The 24473-nt window shown below is 35.3% G+C and overlaps 1 protein-coding gene across 1 annotated transcript in view; it reads left to right on the forward strand.

Annotated features, from left to right (window-relative positions):
• CFAP47 (cilia and flagella associated protein 47) overlaps window positions 1-24473 on the forward strand; it is a 302627-nt gene that overhangs the window by 138557 nt on the left and 139597 nt on the right. Inside the window, exons 44-47 of the mRNA XM_065677208.1 lie at window positions 629-855; window positions 8178-8358; window positions 22799-22995; window positions 24285-24428. Coding sequence (XP_065533280.1) covers window positions 629-855; window positions 8178-8358; window positions 22799-22995; window positions 24285-24428 — 749 coding nt within the window. The remainder of the gene's footprint in view (window positions 1-628; window positions 856-8177; window positions 8359-22798; window positions 22996-24284; window positions 24429-24473) is intronic.

Raw genomic sequence — 24473 nt, forward strand, 5'->3', positions numbered from 1 at the left:
CATAATTATCTTTTGATTATTTCTCTTCTACTTCAGCATATAGGTTGTAGCCAGGTGAACTAGGACAAGTCATCTTTACCTAGAATTTTTCTAATTTTAAATTGCATGAGTTTTGTATGCGGTGTTGTGATTTGACAGGCAATCCAATATTTTTGTATTCAAACAGACAGTGATAAACTGCTGCCAATCCTATTTCAGAAACAGCGTTAGCTATTATTTGAAATAATTGCTTATGGCTTCCTTTAGAGGAGATGCAACATCATCTAGTGTGGTAAAAGAGTGGCTGTGTTGTGTAGGTGTCAGAAAGACATTTTAAACCTTTCATTATTGTCATAATAGTAGTGACACTAAAGCCTGGGTTTTCTTGTTACCTAAGCAACTTGCAGTTTGTATTTCAGTCTATGTTAATTTTGATTTCCCCATTCTAATTAAAACTTTTTTTTTAAAAATGTTACTGGAGTAAATAACATGTACTAGAACAATAACACTAAACATCAAGGCAGTCTTGTATTCTGGCTTTTCTTTGGAGATTAGAGATTTTAAATGCTCCATGTAGTTATGCTGCTGGTTGACAAACGTGGGGGTTTTGTTATTTGTTTGTTTACTTCTTTATTTATTTATTTAACAGGTCCAAGTTCAGTAGAGCCAGTTTTATATTTGAAATGTCATCTTGATCAGATTCTTGAAGAAAATCTGAAGGTTCCAGTGATTAATGACAGAAGAGAAAGGGCTCTGGCTATTGCTGCACAACAGCAGATGTCAACTATTGAATATGAAAGAAGAAAGATCACTGGGACTCTGCAGAGCAGTAGTGTTAGAGTTGCAACTGCATTGTTAGGGCTGTCCAGAGTAGAGGTGAGAAACAGAGAACTCTGTTACTGCAGTTATTTAGTGGCTCTTGGTTTGTTTGTCTGAGTTTTTTAAGTTTCAGGAAACTGTGAAGTTATGGGTTTTTTCTCACACATTCTGACAGTAATCCCAATTTCCCTCAGACACTGCAATATTTTACATGTTCATTCTGAAGCTGCATTCTCCATGCTGTTAAGAAGTACTTCCTTTAAGAAATCTTGGCTGCAGTTAAAAAGAGCCTTAACATTTTACTCTATTTCATACTCTATGTAATAGGTATCTGTATTAATATCCTTCCTTATGCACATTCTTGTAAGAAATGAAAATTCTCAAACAGGATTTTTCTTTAAAGAATAGGCTTTGTGAAAAAATCGAGAGCAGGAAAGACTTTTTCATGTCTTGCGATCAATACAAAATGGTTTTGGAAACCCACAGATCTTCTTTATAAACTATAGCTCCCTACTTAGACATCATTCCAACCTAGAGATATTTTCCCAAGATTTCAATATTTAGAAACAAAAAAACCTCCCAAGGTGGTCTATTAAACATTCAATTAGTACTTGTGATTAAATTTATAATAGCAATATTGCCAGATGAGAAAGCTTTCTCATGCAGAATTCAAGTGCCACCTTCTATGGATAATAACCACACTCTAGGCTTTAATTTCCCTTGTGAACATGATGTTACCTGGCTGCAGCTAGATTGCTGAGCAGCTGTGTTATTTCAAATTTCCAATTAGACTGCTTCCTAAGTATGGATTCCCAATGCTAAGAGGAAGTTTCCCTCATGTCTCGATGTTGCTAAATATATGCCTTTTATTTACAGATAAGCTCAAAAAGTAATATAAAACAATATAAGTGAGGAAAAATGACAGAGTAGATTTGATCTATTATATGTTTGTATTGGGAGGAGAATTGTAACCATGTAATCTGGACGCAAATAGTTTCCTTTTGGGTTATAGCTAATCCACTGCTGTGAGAACATTTTTATAAACATAATTGAAGACTTTTAATATTGCAGTCACTTAGCAAATACTTGATGAAAGACTTGACCACTCTGAAACTGTGAATGTAATCAAGGCAGAACATAATAGCAACACTTTTTATACCGCTAGGTATGCTAAACTCTAGCATGAGTTCTAAAATTGCGTGTATCATAGAAGAGTGGAGGACAATTAGATTAGATATAAAATACGTAATGATGGATATTAATGCTGAATAAATTATCATGTGAGAAATGAAACTAGTATGCAGAGAAAAGTATTTTGCTCCATGTACAGAGTCTTATAATTGCTTATGAAAAATAAAATGGAGAAGTTTTCTGTATACTGATTTAGAAAAAACACATTAAATATATGTCAGTATGGCAAATCTCTATGCACATTAAATCCTGAAAAGTTTTCCTAACAACTTTTGTCATAAATTCTTACTTACTGTGTGTATAAAAGTGACAGTACAGAAATTCTGGTGGTATTAATTGAAGAAAGTTTTTGAAGGGGGCTGGTATTCTATATTTAAATTTGGAGCTAAATTATGGGTTTAGGTTCATTGCTTAATTGCCCTCCTCCCCCCCACCTCAAAAAAAAAAAAAAAAAAAATCCCATCCATATCCTGTGGTTTTGTGAATTGTTTAGACTGATGAAATCCTTTGGAACATGTAGAATCATAGAATCAACTAAGTTAGTAAAGACCTTCAAGATCATCAAGTCCAGCCATTATCCCACGACTGCAAAGTCTACCACTAAGCCATTTCACTAAGGGCCTCATCTACATATTTTTTGAACACTTCCAGGGATGGTGATTCCACCACTGCCCTGGGAAGCCTGTTCCAATACCTCCTTTCAGGCAGTTGCAGAAAGTGATAAGGTCGTCCCACCCCCCAAGCCTTCTCTTCTCAAGACTAAACAACCCCAGTTCCCTCAGCTGCTCCTGGTCAAACTTGTGCGCCAGGCCCTTCACCAGCTTCATTACCCTTTTTTGGACCCTCTACAGCATCTCAATATCTCTCTCTGTTACTCTCTTTGATTTCTATTACACCTTTCTACTCACTTCCTGAAGACCTAATTGTGTTACATAATGGGTGGACAGAAGGAAAAATTTTTTCAGCTTGCTCCATTTATTCGCCTGTCAATCTGTGGAATCACAGAATCACAGAATCCCAAGGGTTGGAAGGGACCTAAAAAGATCATCTAACTAACTAAATAACTGCATGCTTTCCATTCCTATTAAACTGTGCATTTTACTCATGTTTACTTCAATCACATAGAAAACAGAAATAAAGGTAGGCTATATTTTTTTAGTCAAACTGTATATTCAGTAACATTTGCTGTATGGTTTTACTTGACCCATCTATATGCATGGTTGAAAGTCCTAGCTATTTTAGTAGTGTGTTTTTACTGCTTCTTTTTCTTGCTGTAAGAAAAAAATATCTATTTTGATTCTTTTTAATAAGTAGTTACTAAAAAAAAATATCTTTCCCATAAAATTATTCTTTTTAATATTCTAATATTATATTTATATTTATATTCTAATTATTCTTTTTAATAGAGTTACTAAAAAAACAAAAAAGGTTTCTTATCTCTTTCCCATAAAAGTTGTTGTGCACATCCTGTTTCTCCTGTTTGTGTTTTGTGCTAAGAGGTGTTACTACTGTGTGCAATCAGATTACAGAAATGACAGTTAACAAGTCAGAGGAACTTGGAAATAGACATTCAATGGAAAAGTGCAGGAATATTAGCTAAATCTTTATTTCTCTCTTTTACGTATTTAGCTAGGTTAAAATCAGCTCCTTAAACAGTTCTGCTACAAAGAGAAATTTAATAGTTTATTTTAAAATCTTGGGCACTGAAGGACTCGCTAGCAGCAAGGTTAAGTACTTAATCTGTCATGTCCTTCTCTGTCTCCCCAAAGTAACCAGTACAATCCAAACAATTTGTTACAGGATTTTTTTTTTGTTTAGTTTTAACTTTGATATAATCTAAAAAATATTTGAAAACAAACAGCGTCAGAAAATAAACCAGTTGGAGAAGCTGAGTAGTGAAGAGATAGGAAGCAAGGATGCTAAAGCAATAGGAATCTAAAGATGCATATCTTGATATTTAAAGGTAAATCAGAAATTAAAATCAGTAACCTCATGCGTCTTAATTTTATTAGTAAATATATACAAGGCATAAAAACCCAGACACCAAATAATATCCTGGGTGCATGCACATTTATGACTGTGAATTTTTTATTATTTTTAATGGAAGATGTTAAGATAGCTCTGAGTTTTAAGTATGCAATAGTGTGAATTTCTTACCTTTTGAGTATTTAATTAATTTAATTCTAACTAAAACATTTTTAGGTAGTAGTAAAAAGAATATAGGATGGAACTCTGCCACTGTTAAGGTTGGGACTGGCATTATTGTGAATAATTACAAAATACTTTTTAAATTATTAATAAGAGAAAGCTGTAGGTGGAAAGTTTAGGTGAACAGATAACAAGGGAAGAAAAAATGTGGAAAGAAAGGGGAGAGAATGTGGAAGAAGAACATAACTTGTTTAGACTGAAGTTGCTAATGGTAGTAAATAGAGGAAAGTGATTAAAAGGAGGAAGGAAATAACATAATAATGAGAATTCACATGGGTATGCAGGGGGAGTTGCAGTTAGTGAAGAGAAATTCAAAATAACATGCCTCATTTTCCTTTATCATAAATTGATGAATAAATTAAACCCAGTTTCTAGGTATAAGGCTCTTTCTTCATAGTCATTGATGCTAGTAACCTGCTTGTATAATTGCACATTGCATTAGGGAAGGAAGAGAAGTCCTGTTCTGCAAGAATCACAAAGCTAAAGCTTACACTTGCCTCTGTGCCCAGATGTGTCCTCATAGTTAAATTGTAAAAAGTATTAAGGCTCTATTTTTCCTTCCTTCAAATTCATGGCTTATAGTGGACAGCAGATCTCTGTGTCCATAGCCATGTTCTAGATGTTAGGACATTTTGCATTTTCTTTCTGTTCTGCTGTCCATGGGACTAAGCAGCGCTGAATATTTTACCTTAGTACATTGTAGTGGTGCTAATAGTCTTTGATCAATGGAAGATGAGCAGAAACCTTGTGCACTCAAAGGTATGGCTTCTGCTGCTTGGCTGATATGACAGAATCTCATCCTACATCTGTCCAGCTCTGATCTTCAAACTCTGCTCTTCATAGACACCCACGTTTCAAGGATTTTGTGGTCATCTATGTGATTATGGAAAAATTGTAAGTTAAGTTTGGACAGTTTGCTTTTTTAAATACAAGTGGGGTTTTTTGTTGGTGTTTTTTTTCATTTTTTGGGGTTTTTTTTAGAAAGAATCATAGTATCCTTGAAGAGAGAAGATACTGTAATTAAAATTTACAAAGTTACATTAGGCATATTTGAATTGGAATGAACTTTTCACAAAAGGTTCTGGGGTCAGATTTCAATTTATTGAGTTTATAAGTGGAATCAATCTCTTTCATATTGCATCACTTTTGATATGGGATTAAGGGAAATGTCAAACATGGTTCATCACAGGGATTCTGAGATATTGACATAATGAAATTATTTTATTCATGAGGAATGGTTTTAGAAATTAATTCCTGGAAGGAAGAAATGAGGCTAAATTAGGATCTGGAAAACAGTAATATGCAGGGAAAGAGTAAGGTTCTTCTGCATTCTGTAATAGAATCTGCCATACTTTACACATAGTGCAGGTGGTAGTTCTAAGAAAATACCTTGGAAAATCAATTCGTCTTTGAAAAATACCAAATTTAATTCTGATGCTTTATATACTCTCCAATCCTTTTTTGAAAAATTATTCTAAAAAGAAATTAATCCTGGGAAATGAATGCAAATACTGTTGTTAACTGGTAGTAACACTTCCACACATGGAATACCATGAACCATTACATTGATGAAATATGTGTTGGAATATATCTTATTGTAGCACAGCAGCCTTAGACCTGTAATTGATAATGAGTTAAAAAATACTGAATTTCATCTAACTTACTGGCCTGAAAAATACTAAAAAATATAGCAGCTGCAACATTTATCTGAATTATGTTGGACATTTTCTCTTTTCTTGGAAATGTTGCCCTTTGAGGCAACATATTTTAGTCTTGTGTGTATTTGTAGGATTTTTTTTCCCTTTCAAAAAGATCTAGGCTTCTCATTAAAAATGTTTTCCTCATTTACTCTTTGACAATGTACCGGGAAATACTTGATATGTTCATAGACTATGTAATACTAAACAGCTGTCTTTTTTCTTAACATATCTTTAAAAATGAGGTAGCATGAGCAAGGATCTTAAAATAAGTACTTCAGTTATTTTTTAGATCATAAGATATATCTTCAAGATAATTATAACTGAAGTGCTCAGTGCTCCACCAAAGGTCATCTTACAATCATTTTGTCAATTAAGACTTAACAAAACTTTTAAGTCATGTTGGATTTTTATTCAGTGTTGGAAAATCTAATTACCAAAATCATATGTAGGTATAAATTCGTATTTGAATACGCAGAATGTCTAAGTCAAATTTAAACTGGTAAATAAATATAATTCTTTTGGTTTGAAACTTCCCAATACAAGTGAAAATGGAATATCTTTTCCCCACTGCAAAGTCTTCTGGCATTTCAGTCCTATCAGAGAGAAATGGAACTTGCTATTAATATAGCAACTGAATTATTAACATGTACTGATTTTTTTTTTTTTAATTTATCTTAAGTGTGTGTATGAGCAAGTACTATCAGTGAACTTCCCGTCTTGCAGGATAGAAATCAATCAACAGTGCGTCCAAGTTTTCAACTCACATAACAAATCTTCTTGTTCCTTCTGTAGAATATATTTGCACAAGTGGTGCATATACAGTAAAAAAACCCTTAGTTAATGTTTCATTTCAATGAGTACTTTTTTCAGTCACATATGTGTCCAGTTCCTTATAGAACAAGAATCGTAAATAATTATTTGTTTTTACAGATCCCTAAATTCCAACGGTACTTTGTATTTAAAGCCATGTTGACATTTTTGATGGATAGATTAATGTTCAAACAAAGCAATGCAGAGTGTGGGTCTGCTTTATAAAACTGGAAAGGGAATGTGAGTTTTGTATTAAAAAAGAAAAAAAGCCAAACCAATCAAACAATAGACAAGCCACCAACCCAAAGCAGAACTCCAACCCAGTTGATTTCAACAGTAATTTGACCATATTGCCCTGAATAGTAATCCTTAAGAACAATCCACTTCCATTTTAAATTGTCTTTTTGAATTCCCAGAATGGATCTCCATTCCTTGTCCCATTCTAATATCTACCGTGATACCTGTTGTCCTGACAATAAACCAATTTTCTTAGCACAAGCTAAACTTTTCTGTAATTATCTCCTCCCTAGATTTGCTTCAAGATAATTCACAGCATTTATTCCAAAGACTTTTATGTGAAAAAGATGTGACTAGTTTCAGGTTTTAATTTTGTTCAATTTACAGTTAATCTTGGATGTTAAAATTATATTGTGTTATTGGATTGAAAATGGCAATTTTCAGCAAGTAGTGTATTAAACCATTGCATTTCTGTAATGCTGTCTTACAGGAGTCAGATTTAGTTAATTAGGATGTTTAGATGACTTGAATGACATGGTTTAGTGTGAGATATCCCTGCCCATGGCAAGGGGGTTGGAACTAGATGATCTTAAGGTCCTTTCCAACCCTAACTATTCTATGATTCTATAATTTTGAGCTTGTCTTTACATACTGTGCTAATCCTTTACTAATATGTGTTTTACTGTTGATTAGAAATGCTTTTTACCAAAGGGGGAGTTTATTTATCGCTAAAATTAATTATAAATGCTTTGATTTCTAAAATATATTGTCAATTTCAAAGTATCAAAGTTAGCTCAGCTAACTATATAATTATTCTTCAAAACCAGAAAAATAGTTTTTTGTTTTCATGCCTTTTATTATCCAGAAACTTTATAAAGTAAAAGATGAAAAATCTGTCTACATCTGATACAAAATATGTTTTCTTTTCATCTTTATTCTTCCCTTTTCTTGCCTTTCCTGAATACTTTAAGGGACTGCACAGTGGTTTCTGGGTAGGAGATGGTTTTACTGTAAATTTCAAACTCCATTTTTCTTAAATGTTTCAGACACGCAATGTCTCAAAAAACTATACAAGGCAGTCTTTATTTAGAAGGATCTTTCAACAATTTCTATGTAACTTGCCAAATTACCAATTTAGCTTTAGAATTACATATTTAGACCTGTATGATTTTAGATGTCTTAATCTGAAATTGTTATGATTGTTCATATGTATACATTATTCCTTCACTTCAGAGACATGAACTCCTGAAACCTCGTAAATTCCCACCAGAGCTGAAGTATATGGATTACAGTGTAGAAGTGAGTGCGCAAGAATTCTTTGAGGTTCCTAAGAAGCTCTCTATTCCATTATTGGGATCGGGCAGAGTTAATTTGAAAGTTCTATCAGCAAAAGACCTTTCACCTCAGAAAACAGGTAAGAATAGTCTTATATATGATGAATTTGTGTTTTTTGGGTTTTTTTTCTTTTCATTAAGATAATCTGTGTTATTAAGGTTTTCCTGAATAGAATCAGAAAATTATCTTTCTCTCCATTCTACTATTTATCAAATCCTCAACCTTGTCTTTGTCATCATTACTGAAGTTTTCTTTTATTAGCTCAAAATCGTGCTTTTTACTTGCTCCTGGTTTTCTCAAAGGCACATATCTTATAGACCAAGTCTCCTGTGGTTAAATTAATTTGGTTTGTTTATCCGAGAGATCTTAAATTTGTACTCATGTCTCACATCCTTTTCTCACCCAGCAGTGATCTGTGCTCAAATTGCACCATTTATACCACATGTTGTTTCTTGTTTGCTTCTCCTTAGTCAGCCAGAGGGAGGTGTCAACTAATTGTATACTGTGTTCTCTTTGTCCCTCATCAATGAAAAGTTGTACACTAGCCTTCAGATTGATCTTGTCAACTTTAGTCAGTCTTTGTTGCCTCAGATTTTTCTAGTATCTTAAATTTGATTCTGAAATATTAATTGCTTTCTTTTTTCTTGGCTTTCAATTTGGTCCCTTCTTTGCTGGCTATATAAATATATTTATATATAAAATCTCAATTTAAACTTATAAAACCCTCTAGGTTGCATTTCTTAAAAAAAAAATTGAGCAGCTGAAACAACTGGGGTGGTTTGGGTGGTTTAGCCTGGAGAAAAGGAGGCTTGGGGGGACTTTATTGGTCTCTACAACTACCTGAAAGGAGGTTATAGTGAGCTATGTGTTGCTCTGTTCTGCTAAGTAACAAGCAACAGAATGAGTAAATGGCCTCAAGTTGAGTTTAGATTGAATATCAGGAAAATATTATTTACCAACAGAGTTGGCAAGCATTGGAACAGGCTGCCCAGGGAAATGGTGGAGTCCTCATCCCTGGATGTATTTAAAAGACATATAGATGTGGTGCTTAGGGACATGATTTAGTAGTGGTCTCAGCAGTGCTAGGTTGACAGTTGGACTTGATGATCTTAAGGCTCTTTTCTAACCTGGATGATTCTATGATAAAATTTGTATTTATATTTACCTGCTAAGGTATCTATACATGGTTATATGACAGCTAATGTAATGTTCCACAGGTACTGGATGACACAAATAATTTGGAGGTTTGTACTTAAAATATAAGTAGCAGTTTTCTTGGCAAATTTAATAGTCTTGAATTCTAGTCAGTCCATCCATACTTTCATTTCATCACTTCTTGATCAGTAGAGTCCTTCTGTATCTTTCCACAGTTCACTTCATAGAGTGGTAGAATGATTAGGGGTTGGAAGGGATCATCTATCTCTAACTTTCCTTTCACTAGACCAAGTTGCTCAAAGCCCCATCCATTTCTCTAACTGTCACTGGAACCAGTCATGTGCTTTCATGGTGTATGTTTGTCTTCAAAATAGTTGTATCCCTTGTGGGTTTTGTTTCTTTTCTGGAATAAGGAATTTCTTGATTATTTCTGGCAATTCTTTTTGCTACAAATTCATTCTACTTGATTAGAGTATCTGTGCTGTAAAACATTTTAGGATGTCACTAGGCAAGTTTTTGGAAAGATGAAAAAGGTTACTGCAGTATTAGAAGCAAGACTAGCCTGATGAGTGACTACAGGACTAGCAGTCAGTAGAAACTGTAGAACAGATGTAACACAGGTTGATAGCTGAAACATTTCTTGAGTGACAAGATATATAAATCCTAGTTAAAATCCTTTTGTTGTCAAGTTAAAAAATAATTGCTTGTGTTTGTAATAATTAATTTAGAAGTGAACTAAAAAAAGTCATAATTGCACAGGGGATTCTTTGGATTGCTCTGTAGAAGAGGGGAATACCAGTTGCGGGAGAGAGCAAAATCTGTAGATGCAATCTGATAAGGACATAAGATCTCCATTGTGATCTCAGAACAAAAATTATTAACTGGCCATATGGCAGGTCACTGTTGCTTAGCAACTTCTAAAATGATTTTAAAAGTTGAAATGTGAATGAACTTATCTAAAATTTTTAGAATATTAATTGCCAAAATGTAGTGAAGAAACCACATTATAGTAAGGAAGTGTTTTACTGCTGTTTCATGCTTGCTTCTTTATCCAACAAAGGAAATTATGAAAGTATCTGAAAGAGGGAAGTAAGCAATGGAAACTTAGAAACAAAATCATTCTACAGTGAACACCTTCCTTTTGATACTTATTTTTTCTTACTAAGACACTTAAATAGTTACATGAGGGAACAGAAAAGTCAAGATGATGCAGAAAAGTAAATGGGGCTTTGGTAGTGAATTCAGAGAGGTGATGAGTTAAAGAGCAGCTAATAAGAAAAGCTGAGATAAGCAGCTGAAAGCATGAAAGCAAAGACGTGTTCAGTACAAAGACAGTCCCAGCTGATTCAGTGTATTTATTGTGCTAATGAGAAAAAAGGAATATTTACAGGCTCTTAGAAAATCTAATATTGTGACAGAAGTCCCCAGGTGGTGTTCGTGTAGATGGAGGCAAAACATTGGTCTCATCTGAAAATTTTAACTTTATTATCTGAAGAAAAAGCAGTATTTTAACCATGGTGGAAGCTTTACTTAGGGAAGGAATAGCTGCTTCTCTGAAAAAATGACAGAGTGCTTAGATTTATGAAGAAAAACAAAGGTGGAAGCAAGCTAACTAAAATCAATCCCTGGATCAGAATTTTAGTCTGCAGTAGCAGGAAAATTGTCTAGCCAATATTTTAAGAACTCTACCAAAAGGGAATTAGAAGACAAAAATCAATGCCATTCAACACATTTTCCTATAAAATAGATCTTGTTAAATAACCTTATTACATTTTTGGCAGTATTTCAGATCTTAATACAGAAAAAGAACACAACATGTTTACTTCTGATATGAGATCTTGATTCAAACCCAAACCATATACTCTTACAGAAATAAAACGATGCATTGGCTGTATTGAAAAGTTAGCAAATTTTGATAATTTGTTACCACAGAGTCATCAGAAAGTGTGCCCTCAGGAACCAGTACTTGCTGGACAGCGTCAAGTACTTTCCATTAGTAATATGGAAGATTATATAAAGTCTAGGTGGAGGTAGCAATGACCCAGATTTTGTGAAAGAATAGTTACTTGGAAGTGCTAGATATTTATAAACTATGTATTTTAGTGTAACCAAAAGTAGTATATGGGGAACAGAGTTTGCATGCTAGTTAAGAGTCTGGTTTTGTGCATGGTTTAAGCACAGCCTTAAACCCAGAACCACGCAGCTGCTCGCTCACTCCCCCCCTTCGTCCCCCAGCTCCTGGAGGGATGGGGAGGAGAGTCGAAAGAATGTAACTCCCACGGGTTGAGATAAGAACAGTCCAGTAACTAAGGTATAACACAAACCACTACTGCTGCCACCAAGAATAATAATGGTAAGAGAAATAACAAGGGAAGAGAATACAACCGCTTACCAGCCTCCAGCTGATACCCAGCCTGACCCAATCAGTGATCTGGGCCTTCCGGGTAACTGCCCCCAGTTTATACACTGACCATGATGTGCTGTGGTATGGAATACCTCTTTGGCTAGTTTGGGTCAGGTGTCCTGCCTCTGCTTCCTCCGGGCTTCCCTTCCTCCCTGGCAGAGCCTGGGACACAGAAAGTCTTTGGTCAGAGTAAACATTACTGAGCAGCAACTAAAAACATTGATGTAATCAGTGCTGTTCCCACGCTGAAAGTCAAAACCACAGCACTGCACCAGCTGCTAAGAAGGAGAAAAATGACTGCTACTGCTGAACCCAGGACAGTGACTCAGTTCTGTGGAATAGTTTGCTAACATTCGTGTGTCTAGTCTTGGGGTTTACCTCTTGTATTACTATTTGAATACAACCCTTCACTGACTGCTGCCTAATTCCACGTTCTCGAAAGCTCAACAAAGTGTTTTGATCCCAATTTGGTTTAAACTGTCTGGGCCTAGCAGGTTTTCCGTGAATGCTCATGAAACACAATTAAGTGACTCAGTTCTCTAGAATAGTTTTAAAATCCTCAGTGATGTATCATTTAAGAGAGGATATTGTTCAAGACCATCTTAAGAACCTGAATGTGCACAAGTCCATGGGACTGGATGAAATCCATCCTCAGGTCCTGAAGGAGCTGGCAAATTAAGTTGGTAAGCCACTGGCCATCACATTTGAAAGTCATGCAAGTCCAGAGGAGGGCCACGAGGACGATCAGGGGACTGGAGCACCTCTCGTATGAAGATAGGCTGAGAAAGTTGGGGCTGTTCAGCCTGTAGAAGAGAAGGCTGTGTGGAGACCTCATAGCAGCCTTCCATTGTCTGAAGGGGTCCTATAAGGATGCTGGGGAGGGACTCTTCACTAGGTACTGTAGTGATAGGACAAAGCAATTTTCCGGTGTCCAGGAGATAAGGATGGCGAGCTCCCCGATGACTGAAGCAGGATTTCCATCCATCCGAGATGAGCTTTGAGCGTGGCCCTTCCAGGAGCTGGAACTGCAGCACACAACCTCCCGCAGCTTCATGCAGCTTCAGGGGTTCCCCCCATCATCCCGCTCCCCCCTCCCCAGAATTCCCCTGCTGCCCCAAGGGCTTCCTCTCGGATGCCCTCAGGCTGCCAGCTCTGTCCTGGTGGCAGCACCGGGCACTCTGGCAGTGGGACAGGGGAGGGCGTTGGACGCATACTGCCCCATAGCATTGTGAGGCTGCGTGCCTGCCAAGCAGTTCAAGCACAGCCCTTATAGTGTATCAGTGTTATATGACACAATCTCTGCAATTGCTGCATGTGGAAGGAGATCATCTAGTAAGTCTGCATTTAGCAGAATGACTAAGGACTCAGTCTAATCCTCAGCCCAGCCTTGTTTCATACTGAGATTGTTAGGGACCCTTTGATCTCATCTGTGCATTGAACTACACCTTGAAATACTCCCATAATCTTAAAGGTCTTGATAATATGCAGAATGTATTCTGTAATTCTTTGCTACATAAATATTTTGGTATGTAAGATTACCTCATCAGGTAGCACAGTGATTGTTCACCATTGTCTCAAATAGGATCCTTTAGAGTTTTAGGGTGTCTGGATCATCAGAAGTAGCCTGGGAGATAATTCAGTCCCTCTATGTAGCTCTGGAGAAAGGTAATTGCCAGTAAAACTTTAGTACGTTATAAACCAGAGCATAGCGGATTGAGCATTTAGAAACTTTTGTTAGGTATAATTAACATTGAAATAAATTGCCCTTTTCTTATTGGTGTGGTATTAAAGATTGTAAAGGCTAAAATGTGAAGTGGTATTAAAATAATGGCTTATTAAAATAAGCAACAGAGAAGTAGCATCCAAAACCAGATTATGCTTCACCAGAATAACAAGTGGCTGCTTTCCTCAGATAAAGCATACACAGAAATTCTTTGACTGTTTAGGCTCATCTGTCTCTAAATGTGTGTGTTTCCAAACAAAACCAGTACAAGTCACACTTGGTTTTAGCTAATGGATTCTATCCCTTTGTTTTCCTGTCTTCCTCCCACGCCTTTCTGTAAGCCCTTACAAGTCAGAGAGTCATTCCTTTTGTGGTTAATGAAAAAGTAAGATATAACATTAAAGTTAATGGAGATATTGTGGTGTGTTGAGTGAAACTACAAACACAAGGACTGGCTGCCAGTGCAAATTAAAAGGCCCATAAACCTGTCAATATTAAACTGTAAAATCATAGATCATAGAATAGTTTGGGTTGGAAGGAACCTTAAATATCACAGAGTTCCAACTGTGCTGCTGTAGGCAGGGATACCTTCCATTAAATCAGGTTGCTCAAAGCCCCATCCAACCTGGCCCTTAACACTTCCAGGGATGGGGCATCCACTTCTCCGGACAACCTGTTCCAGTGGCTCACCACCCTCACAATATAGGATTTGTTCCTAATATCTGAATCTACCCTCTTTCACTTTAAAACCATTCCCCTTTGTCTTGTCACTACCTGCCCTTGTGAAAAGTCCCTCTCCAGGTTTCCTTTAGGCCTCTTTTAGGTGCTGGAAGCCTGCTCTTAAGGTCCCTTCTGAGCCTTCTTTTGTCCAGGGTGAATAAGCCCAACTCCCTCAGCCTGTCTTCACAGAAGAGGTGCTCCAGCCCTCTGATCATCTTTGTGGTTCTTCTCTGGACTCTGGTCCATGTCCCCCTTATGTTGGGGGCCGCAGAGCTGAACACAGTACTCCAGATGGGGCCTCAGGAGAGCTGGGGAGAATCACCTCCCTCAACCTTCTGGCCACACTTCTTTTGAACCCTATAACCTAGGGTGAAAGTTTTACTTTCTACTATACAGCTATAATAAGGTATGCCTGCTCCTATATTTTGTTCTTGTCAAACTTGTCTTTTCTATTCTGCTTGCCTTTCTTTCTCAAGAAAGCTTCAACTTCTAATGAAATCAGGGAAAATTAAGAAGGGTTGTGATAAGTTTTTCAGCAACATAACATAAAGTGTCACAGTGCATGGGTGCCCTTTGATATAGAACAGAATTTGACATAATCAAGTGGGTTAAGGTACTCTCAACCTATATATTTTTTTTGCTGGAATCCCTTTTTGTTTTCTATTTATAAGAATATGGGCTAGGTTAAATGTGGAAATAAAAAGATCTAGTTGTGTTATGATCAGATGTTTGCATATATTGTACCTGTTAATGTTGGAATGGGAAGTTATTTTTTCATATTCTATGCTTCTAGGATAGGAGGAGTTTTATTACTTTTAGTATTTATGTCCTGTCTAACTTAACAGGATATAAAGTTTGTTTCTATCAGGAATAATGAACAGTATGTAGATTGTACAATATAAATACATTCTATTTGGTCACTGCCTTATATATAACATAATTTCATTTAAATGAGCCCACTAAATACCTGCATTGGCATGACAATTGAATTTAATCTGACCTTTACTGGCAATTTAAAAAAGAAATACCAGACCCTATTATGATACCTAAAGATATATATTATTCTCATTCATTAGCAGAGAGGGTGTGTTTTTTATACTGTGCCAAAACCTACATCTTTGGCAGCAGCATGGCACCCCAAACTTGAAAGTTTTTGATTCTGTGTTAATTTATGAAAATGTTACCTATGAATAACTCCATAATGTTGATCTAATCTCAGTATTTTTCCTATGTAGACTAAGTTATAGTCTATAGTTAGAAATATGTGATGCAATGTTCTCATTGCCATGCTTTCCAACAAATGAAGTGCAGAACAGCTAACAAGAATTAAATTTGAAATCATTATTTGACATACATCACTCTAGCTGTTGGAGATGAAAAATATTTTTCAGTGTTTTCCTTTTATGTTTTATACAGCCACATCAGACAGCTAATTAAAAATGTTTACCTACACTGTATCATCTATACATGTACATATTCATGTCAGTAATATTTTCTAATTACTATGTATATTTTCTTGGTAATTACGTGCTATGTTTTAAAATTTATATTAATGTTTTTTCATGACCTGTGGTCAACCTTATCTCCTTCTTTCTATGACTTTTAAATTTTATCTCATATACTTGCTACTTGCTCAGCATTGGGTTTAATCAAGGAAATCTTTTTTTTTTTTCTCTCTCTTTTTTATCTTTTATTTATTTATCAGTTCCTCCAGAACAATTTCCTGGGGCTTTAAGCTTATTCTTGACTAAAGCATTATCAGTAATTTTGTGGTTTCTTCTTTGTATTCCATGGTCCACATGCTGTATAAATTTTCCTGCACCTTAGTTGTTTTCTTTTCTGAATAAAGTGTTAATCTTTTAAAGCAAAATTACATGGTCACTGTCCAATAACAAAAAATTTGTTAGCTTTTCATGTTACTGTTTGTATTTCAAAGTTTTATTCTAGCTCCTTATCATGTCAACTTTCAGAGTTCAGTTCTAGGAATAGTATAGTAATAAAAATTTAATTACATTTGATGGTCTTATTCATCCAGGATAGTTAAGCACAAATGGGATTATAATTTCTTTTACTCTTCATTCATACAAAGGATATATTTAAAATATTATTCTGTTTCAATATGTGGCTCTAAGAAATGATGGTATTGGTCTTCATCTTAATTTTTCATTCCAGCTATATCTATCGAATGACTATTTCTGCGTGTATGTATTAGTAGAAAGTTGGTTTGGTCCTGCAAAAGTGAGAGGGATTTAAATATCAGACTGAATATGTTTCTTTAGTGTTTAATGCCTGCCTCAATAATTTCAGCAGAGAGTAATTGTATTTCCTATGGGTTTTTTGTGTAGTGAAAAACTTTTTGAAGGCCTCTGTCTTGTGCTGGTGCATGAATAGGCTTACTGCTGTGCTGAAGAAGGATATTAATCCTCAGTAAATACATCAGAGTATCCTTTACTTCATACTCTGGTCAGAATTGAAATTCAGAAAATTCCCTGAAACTCGGAGTCTGCCTGGAAGAAGGACATGTGTATAGACAGCAAAGACTTCAAGCTTACTGCACAAGTGAAGCTTTAGGGGTCAGGGTGCTCATCTGTAATTTAGATTTTCATCAGTAAACTCTGACATTCTGTGTAATTTAAAAATAAGTACACATAATCATAGAATGGTGAGTTGGGAAGGACCTTAAGATCATCTAGTTCCAGCCCCCCTGCCATGGGCAGGGATGCCTCACACTAGACATGTCACCCACGGGTCTGTCCAACTTGACCTTGAACACTACCAGGGACTGAGCATTTGCCACTTTGAGCAACCTGTTGCAGTGCCTCACCATCCTCACAGTAATGAACATCTTCCTTATATGAATCTGAACTTCCCCTGTTTTCTGCTGTTGTTTTGTAAAGACACATGCTTTAAAATGTTTTAATTTAGTTGCCAGTGTCACTGGCTTTGTAATGCATATGTATAGATTTATAATCTTGATAATTCTTTTTTTTTATAGTTTTGTCTAAAGATTTCCTGCCATGCAGTCTTATTTTATAGAACTGCATCTGTATAAAGGAACATGCTCTTCCTGCAAGTAAGGAGCATGTTTGACAAGTCAGTTTATCTGCTGTATATTTGCTGCGCATGCGTATCTGCACAACACTGATTATGGTGGGGATGGAAGGAAATGGCTATGGATTTTGGAATAAAAATGTGAAAGCCAAACCAAAAATCTCTCCTATTTGCCCATTAATGAAAGATTAGTAAGTTTTAGCTAAGCAGAACAACTTGCTCAGCAGCTGGGTTTATTTGAACAACATGGATTTTATACTAAATTCCGTTGTGTATCAAAGATGAAGAAACGTAGGTTGAAAGGGGAGGAAAGGTTTTGTTTTGCAAAGTGATGTTTCTGAAAATGTTTGAGAAATCTGAAAAGTAGCAGAATACTTATCTCACAGTGTGAACTAAAGCTTTCAGCCTTCCACCCCCACTCTTTGTTTTTCTGACTTCAGTTCCCTCTCCCTCTTTCATTAAGGATTTTTTTTTTTTTAAAGTTTGAAGAATGAGAATCCTTAAATGCATATCTGGAAAAATTCAGTGTAGGTATTGAAAAATGCTATTACCGTTGTATGGAAGGGAGAGTATTACTGGAACAACACATCTGGTTCTGGTTTCCTTTCTTCAGAAAGGAGGTTGCAAATGAGGAAGGGTTCAGGAAAGTGCTATAGTAATTATTTCAAGGTCTTGAATGCTGAAATATCTTATCTCTCAGTGATCTCTGACTGAAAGAGGTCCTGTTCAGGTTACCAGTGAGTGCTTCAAATGGAAGAATATTTCGGGCTATTAAAGGGCACTGTGCAGAAAGCATAGCACTTTCTACATAACATAGAGATTTATAATGAAAGAATTTGATACCTATAAAGTGACAGGTTTATTAAATGCTGACACAAATTCGAGACGACAATCTTTCTACCACTTAGTCTTATAAAAAAGAAAGCTAAGATACACTCTTTTGTTCTGTCAGGCTACATATTAACATAAGAATTTTTTTCTGAAATTCTAATGTTAAGTTGAATGTCCAATAATATGTCATTTGGTATTAAAAGTGAAATAAACATTTGATGCAGTCAAATTACACAAAGAGGGGAAGAAGAATAAAATACAAGCTAAAATTGCACAAAATTAAATAGAACTGTGCTATTTAGACATCAAGTTGAAATAATTAAAAACTGAAAAAATCAAAAGTAAAAATAATTTTAATTATTAGGGAAAAGAGAAAAATTTGGAAGATGGGAGTTAGTTATCACATTTCTAGACTACTCATAAATTATTTACTCTAAAGTTCAGGCATACATAGGCTCTTCCCTGCTATAGAAAGGGAAACATTCTATGGATATATTTGATCAATTGCCTAAATAATACAAGATCTATCACTGCCAATATGTAAAATTACAGCATTCTGGTATACAAATTCCTGAGACAGAGAGTCTCACATATTTCTGTGTGACAGTTCATGGATACTACAGGGTGTAAATCCTTTGTATGAAGGGCATCCTATTTACTTAGTTTTTTTTCAGGCTGCTATTTTGTTTGCAGTCTTCTGACTCAAAAAGACTTTACATTTCTGATCATACTGTTGATAGAAACCTGATAGCAATACCCTTGGACTAAAATTATTTTAAAGGAAAGAAAATGTATGGGAAGAAATGACTGATAGGAATTGATATGCAAAAAATGTGCTAGCATGTCAGTACCAGCTTATAAATACTTTATATTATACATTGTAATAAAAGCCAAATGCCAACTGCTATTGCCATGTCATGATAAATATACATGTTACATCAGGAATGATAAATTTGTGCAGTTCTTAAGAATAATGGGCAGGTTTTAATTTTCAGATGGTTATGCACCTAAGTATGTCTTGATATACAATTGCTGTACATTATAAGCATGTACATTGTTAAAATTTTCTAAGGCAAACATGCACCTAGAATGCTTTTAGTCATGCCATATGGTTTATTTTCTCTCCTAGTTTATAAAGAACCTAGGTAGGAAAAAACCTTTTTTTTTTATATATATATATATTTTTTTTTATGACTAGGTTGTTCTATTTTGACATTAAAATTATCTGAGAAGAAACAACAGTCCAAAATGCACTTTCAATGAAAAAATGTTCCACCTTGCTATCTAATTTAGATTCAGAATCAAAAGCTATTATCGGAATTCTGCTGCCTTTTACTACAGGATTTGACACTGCTTGCTGCCTGCTCTTAAACTTGTAAAAAATATCTGAAAAGAGCCTTCAAAAAAGAGGCCCCTCTATGAATGGATGAAAAAGGTTTCTAGACATAGCTGTCAAGATAGATTGTTAGCAATTTGACACTTTGTTGATAATTGGCTTTTTTTTTTTTTTCTCTTCTTTCTTTAAAAAAAAAAAAAAACCCAAAACAACCAAACAACAAAACCTTCTTTCTTTAGAGAATTCTATATTGCAAAAGAAAGGAATGTGTATTATCATGTACTACAGAAATCTGTAGCTGGCTCTTGTGATATCTTTTTTGGATCAAGCCTTCATTACTAATTTTGCATTAACTTACTATTTCGCAGTAAGTGGTATAAAACATTGGTTTTTATTTTCTCCATAGGTATTATGCATTCAGTGCACTCTTTTTATTAGTTCTGCCCTCTTTTCTCTTTAGGAAATTTTGCTCAATTTTCCTTCTTTTCCCTCTATAACATATTTTTGAAGATATGTCTCAGCCACTTCCTTCTCCCTGTCATAAAGAGCCATCTTTGAAATTTTTGATATTTGTAAATTGGGGCATGTGTTTTAGAGAGATCTTAGATCTGTGTTCGTTGTGATTTTAGATAAAGGGACTTTAAATTATTACACTACTATATTTTTCTCACTGTAATAATTTAAAATTTGTCAAATACTTTTCAGTAGGGGCTATGCATTGGAAGACTTTAGTAAAGCTAAGGTGCTTGCTTTGTTTCTTAAGTAGTATTAAGCAAAATTTTACTTGTTTGCATTCCAATTGCCGATTGGCATAGTGACTGTGTAACCTGCTTGCTTTCAAAGTGCTTATGAGTATTCCTCAGAAGTACTGAGGGGTGATGCCTATTAAACAACAAACCCCAAAGAAATTGTTTGTTGTTCTTTATTGTGGTGCTACACAGGTCTTCAGTGGTTTATGAATGTCTTTTAAATTACTTTTAAATTACTAAAGTAATGCCAAACAATATTACGAATATAGAATGGGATGTGTAGGAAGACTTTTCTTGGTTTTCTTTTAAAATTTTTTTTTATAGGAGGCATTTCAGTTTGAAAGTGTGCATTTCAAATATGGGTCCAATTTGGTGAAAGATTACCCTATTTATTAGGAATTACGATCTCCATTGAGTGTAAGAAAGTAAAACTCATGAAGAAATAATCTGGGGCTTCCAGGACATTGTATTGTCTGTCTTCAAAAATATGTTGAAAACATCTACTTTATCTTGAAATGCAAGTATTTAAAATGTGTACTTTAAATTTTAAGTAAATATTTTGTTTCAACATCCTAATATTATTCTTCTGGAAAGATAAAATTAGGGACTATATTAATAAACTGAAGAATGGAAAGAACAGTTTAATTCCTTGATTAACTGACAAACTGAAGTCACTTTTGTGGAAGATAGCCCATGGGGATAATAACTTAGTGCCAACATAAAAATATATTTATATATATATATATAAAAATTACCAGGCTGTTAATCTTGTCTTTAAAAGAAAATGAACTAATTTATTTTAGAGAGGGTTAAACCTGAGGTGCAATCTATAACCTTTTTGATAGTAATGTTGGAAGATTAATAATTTCATTTACATTATTTGTCTCTTGCACTTGAGCTATTTTTGTGAAGAAAACTGAAGCAGTGATGACTTAAGGCAACAAGAAGGCTTCTGTTTGGTGTTCGTTTTCATAGAGGTGAGAACTGAATACATGAGGAACGCCTCTGTGAAACAGAATGAAGAGAATTGCAGGTTGCACTTTCAAAATTCAGTAGTCAACATCGAATATACTAGAATAGTTTGTATCCAAGTGTCATAAATATCATCAGAAAATAAGCTACATTAAAGAAGGAGGGAATTTCAACAAGAATTTGTCAGGTTCTTTCCCCTCAGGGAGAAGCAATTTATTTGGAGTTGAATGTGTAAGGTTCTGTTGTGTTGTTACAATGTCTCTGACCTTCCTCATTATCTTTTCAAACTTCAGGCACTAGTTTCTAAGCTTTGGAAACAGTGAAAAGAAACAGTCTTTGTTACTTATAAATCTACAATCACTGGAGTTCCTCATGTTCCATGTGACTTTCCTTCTTTAGAATGTGTCCCATCAGCTTAAAATACTGTGGCAGAGTCTGCTCCTTTCTGTAAGCAAGAGCAGAGGAGGAAGTCAGCCGCAGACTTGTTAGACCTGGCTATGTCTAAAGGCGGGCAAAAAGCATTTGTATTACTTCTTCCTAACTCTAGAAATTACTGTGGAAAGTTTTTCCTATGTGCTGTGAATTGGCCAAATGGGAATTCCCATGATTCTGTTACAACTTGGACTTTTCGGAAGCTCACACTTTCAGTGCAAATTTGCGCTTAGAATAATTCTAATGAGTAGCTCTCATGAGTATTACTAAACAGAATTACAGCCATTGTCGGGGCTATTATTAGCCAAATACACTGGGTCTTGATTGTCTCTGATGTGTCTCATGGTAATTCTTGACAAAATTACACTAACTACTATATTAAAACTGGAGCAAGTCCAGAGGAGGGCCATGAGGACAAGGGGGCCGGAGCACTTCCTGTATGAAGACAGACTGAGAAAACTGGGGCTGCTCAGCCTGGAGAAAAGGTTACATGGAGAACTCATAGCAGCCTTGCAATATCTGAAGGGGACCTACAGGGATCTTGGAGAGAGACTCTTCATCAGGAATGTAGTGATAGGACAAGGGGTAACTTAAACAGGGGAGACTTAGGTTAGATATAAGAAAGAAATTATTTACTGTGAGAGTGGAGATGTGCTGGAACAAGCTGCCCAAGGAAGCTGTGAATGCTCCAGCTCTGGCAGTGTTCAAGGCAAGCTTGGATGGGGCTTAGAACAACCTGGTCTACTGGAAAGCATCTCTGCCCATGACACAGGGTTGGAACTAGATGACCTTAAGGTCATTTCCAACCTAAACCATCATATGATTCTACAGAAGCATGTATGCTTTTTGTTTTTTACAAAAATTCATATGCAGTAAACTTTTCTACTGGACTTAACAGATCTTTTAAAAGCACTTCTGTCTGTGCTCTACTAAAACAAATAGAAAAGATTGTTTAGGTGCTTATATATACATTTTTTAAAAGAAAAAATAACAATTTGCTTATATGCTAACAGTCCTAAAATTCTACTGTTTGCTTTAAATTGTTGCATGTACTGCTGCAGGGCAGTGCTTTCTCTAGATTCTGCTTGTGAATTCTGTCTTTCTGAAAAGCTTTACAACATTCCTATTTTGTGGTTTTGTTTTTAGATAGGAGTGATACAGTTGACCTTCCTATAAAATTCAGTCCTCGGTATGCCGGTTTCTACCACTGTCAGATTCTTCTGAAGTCCTCCTGTGATGTCCGTGTTTATGAGATTGAATGTGTAGTGAATACAGACAATGCTGAAGCAGAGCTTGAATTTCTAACTCCAGCTTACCAAGCAGTGATTCAGAATATTCCAATTGTAAGTTCATTTTGCTACTGGAAACTAAACTAAGATTCAAGATTTTAAAAAACTAGACTCTGGATCAGTAATGTTAAAATTTACAGTTGTAAAATGCACAAATGCATGTAAATGCTGACTGGAGTATTATTACTTAATGTTCATATTGGACATTATATAAAGCTTGATGGTAAAAATAGTTTATGGCAATTGTTAAAGTTTTATGTTATTTTTATGGGCTTATTTCTAATGTTTCACTTCTGTCCTGAGAATTGTTAATCTAATAATGTTATCACATTGAAAGTGAAAAATTAGTTTAACCTAGGGAATAAATTTCATCTTTAAGGAAAAAAAACCCCGAGAGATTGAGAAGCAAAATAGAATAACTAGATTACATACAATGTTTAAAATATGGCAAGTATAGGCAATATGTCATATATAGCTTTATCATATCTATTTTTTATATGAAACCCTTGACACATGAGAAGTAAGACCATGTAGTGAAGATACAGTGTAGGCTGGAATATCATCCTCCTTTAGAAAATGATGCTCAAATTTTAGAGAACTTCTCCGATTTAAAAGAAAAAAAGAAGAAAAAAAAAAAAAAGAAGAGCTTAAGCTATGAGAGAAAAGGTAGAGAATCTTCAAGAGATAAAAATGGTATAATATTTCCTGAGATTTGAACTATGGTTCCTCTCTCCCACCTTTTAAAACACTAGATTAGCAAAGGCTGATGACCTGTCAGTTTTGAAATGGGTCAGGCTGGTTTTCAAATGGGTAAGTTTGTTCCTGATATTGTGAAGAAGAAAAAGAGAAAAAAACCCCAAATCTAATCTTTTGTTGTCTTTCTTCATCTTTCTTTTTACCTCAGGATGTGGATAGCAGCTAATTACTTTTTCCCCTACCAGAGATGATGTCATTGTTATTACAGAATTGAAGACCACAGTGATGGAAGTGTTTTGAAAAACTGGGGCACATTCCAAACAGGCATTTGTGGTCAGCTACTAGGAAGTTTACCTCTTATCAACTAAGAATTAAGCATTAATCATACATATTAATCAAACCTTAGATATACAATACTGCAGGTCTCATGCACTGCCATGAGGTGCCATGAGGTAGCTCTGATGACCATAGGTGGTGTTTTTTAGTTTCTGAGATTGAGGTAGCTGAGCTTGGAAGACTTTCAAAGAGAAGGTAAAAAGGAATGAGTACTGTGCTCTGATTTGGTGACTGCAAGTAAAAGCTAAAATGCACGCTAAGAGCTTTAAATGCGTAATATAATATAATATACTTCTTCACTTTGATTTCAGAGTAACTTGTCCAGTCAGGACTGGAAACTTGAAGCAATTTTGGAAGGACAAGGGTTTTATGGGCCTCCTCTAATAAATGTGGGTCTGCATGAAACAGCTTTGTATCCTCTCACGTTCAAGCCCATCGCTGAGTGTGTTATAATGGTAAGAAGGAAATTAGTTTCAATGTTTGAACAGGATGCTTCTGTC

This window comes from Lathamus discolor, chromosome 4 (genome assembly GCF_037157495.1).
Source record: "Lathamus discolor isolate bLatDis1 chromosome 4, bLatDis1.hap1, whole genome shotgun sequence".
In the NCBI taxonomy this organism is placed as follows: Eukaryota; Metazoa; Chordata; class Aves; order Psittaciformes; family Psittacidae; genus Lathamus; species Lathamus discolor.